Source organism: Leptonotus elevatus, chromosome 1 (assembly GCF_054856555.1).
Source record: "Leptonotus elevatus isolate MCC_2025b chromosome 1, RoL_Lele_1.0, whole genome shotgun sequence".
In the NCBI taxonomy this organism is placed as follows: domain Eukaryota; kingdom Metazoa; phylum Chordata; class Actinopteri; order Syngnathiformes; family Syngnathidae; genus Leptonotus; species Leptonotus elevatus.
In genome coordinates this window covers 2,150,924-2,152,500 of record NC_141239.1, presented here as the reverse complement: position 1 = coordinate 2,152,500, position 1,577 = coordinate 2,150,924, and the positions used below count along the sequence as shown (strand labels likewise).

The window sequence follows — 1,577 nt, the reverse complement described above, 5'->3', positions numbered from 1 at the left end:
AGCACAGCTGCCCAAGGCTTTCCTGCACCCGTTTTTGAAAAAAAAAAAAAAAACATAGGGGACGTCTTTTAACGTCCTCGGCGCCCTTCCCTAGGTTTATGCTAAACGTTTTATAACGTTTATGGCAGTCAAAGAGTTAAAGTGGCAAATTTATAACTTTTTTTTTTCTCACGTCACTTTTTTTTTACCACTTTACATTCCCAGGATATTTTTGGGGCAGCTGATCATTTCTTGTTTTGTACATTATTTGTGCTGTTTTGCATTTAACCACATCCAATACATTTTTAACAACCATCATTTTTATAAACGGTGTGTTTTCTGTGGTCCTTGTAACTAAACTAACTACTAACTAAGCATTTTTGAAAAAAAACAAAAACTACTCAAATTTAACAAACCTTCTCTTCAGACGGATTAAATCCAACCCAAATTAAAACGATGACAAATCCCAAACTGTTATAAGCCTGTTGTGAAAGTTTGGCTGTCTCTCTACGTGTACATTATCAACATTTAATTCAGAAACATTGGAATACACAAAACTGAAATGCTCTTACCACAGTTTTTTTTTTTTTTTTTTTTAAATACAACCGAAATGCATGATGTCCGTTTCAGTTATCTAGAATGTGACTTGTGGTTTTCTTCAAGGGTTCACCGCTGACCTGCGCAGTAACACCGGGGGCCAAGCCTTCCCCCAGTGCATTTTTGACCACTGGCAGATTCTCCAAGGTGACCCCAAAGACCCCGCCAGCAAACCCTTCCAAGTTGTTGCTGAAATCAGGAAGCGAAAAGGTCTCAAGGAGGGCGTCCCCGCTCTGGACAACTACCTGGACAAATTGTAGTAACTCGCATTCGGTACACGTCCAACTCTTATCACTAAATCTTAACCTTGTGGGCACTTTAAAAAAAAAAAACTTTGCACCCGCTTAAAAATTTTGCACATCGAGTCCGACGACAAAAACAAACAAAAGCTTATGCGTGTGTTGTTGTCAGCTCGTGGGGGCCGTCTATTAATTTCACAGCAAAAGTACACCAAGTGCCTTGGCCGAAGGTTCTGGGGCGTATTGGAGTAAACGTGTTAAGATGGATCAATTCCTTGAATTAAAAGTCTTTGCCATCGACCCCCGTTTCACGTCATGTGACGCAACGGCTCTCAAATCGTGTAATACGTGACTGCAAGCGAGAATGTTTCCCAATCGGTCAAGCTCGTCGTTGAACTTCACTGATCATAATGAATAAAATATTCAACTGCAGATGACGTGGCTTTTATTTTGAAAGTGTAAAAAAAAAAAAAAAAAAAAAACACTTTATTTTTGTCCTCACTCTTTATTCAAGTTCTGTCAAGATACATATACGATGTTCATAAAAGCCGGATAAAAAAAATAATAATAATTTGCAAAGACTTTTTAAGCCATATTACAGTATGCTATATTCAATGTTCATACAGAAAAAGTCAAATGCCTTCTGGAAGTCGTCAATCATTCCGAACTTGAAACCTTTTGCTTCTATTAATTGTTTTTGTAATTGTAATTGTTTTTGTAATTGTAATTGTTTTTGTAATTGTAATTGTTTCTGAGCGGATT

At 37.3% G+C, this 1,577-nt stretch overlaps 1 protein-coding gene across 1 annotated transcript in view; it reads left to right on the top strand.

Annotated features, from left to right (window-relative positions):
* The window catches only part of LOC147180305 (elongation factor 2b), a 21,603-nt gene extending 20,356 nt beyond the window's left edge, over positions 1-1,247 (top strand). The window contains exon 14 of the mRNA XM_086071058.1: positions 643-1,247. Within this exon, the coding sequence (XP_085927184.1) occupies positions 643-836 (194 nt within the window). The 3' untranslated portion in view covers positions 837-1,247. The remainder of the gene's footprint in view (positions 1-642) is intronic.
* Positions 1,248-1,577: the final 330 nt, after the last annotated feature.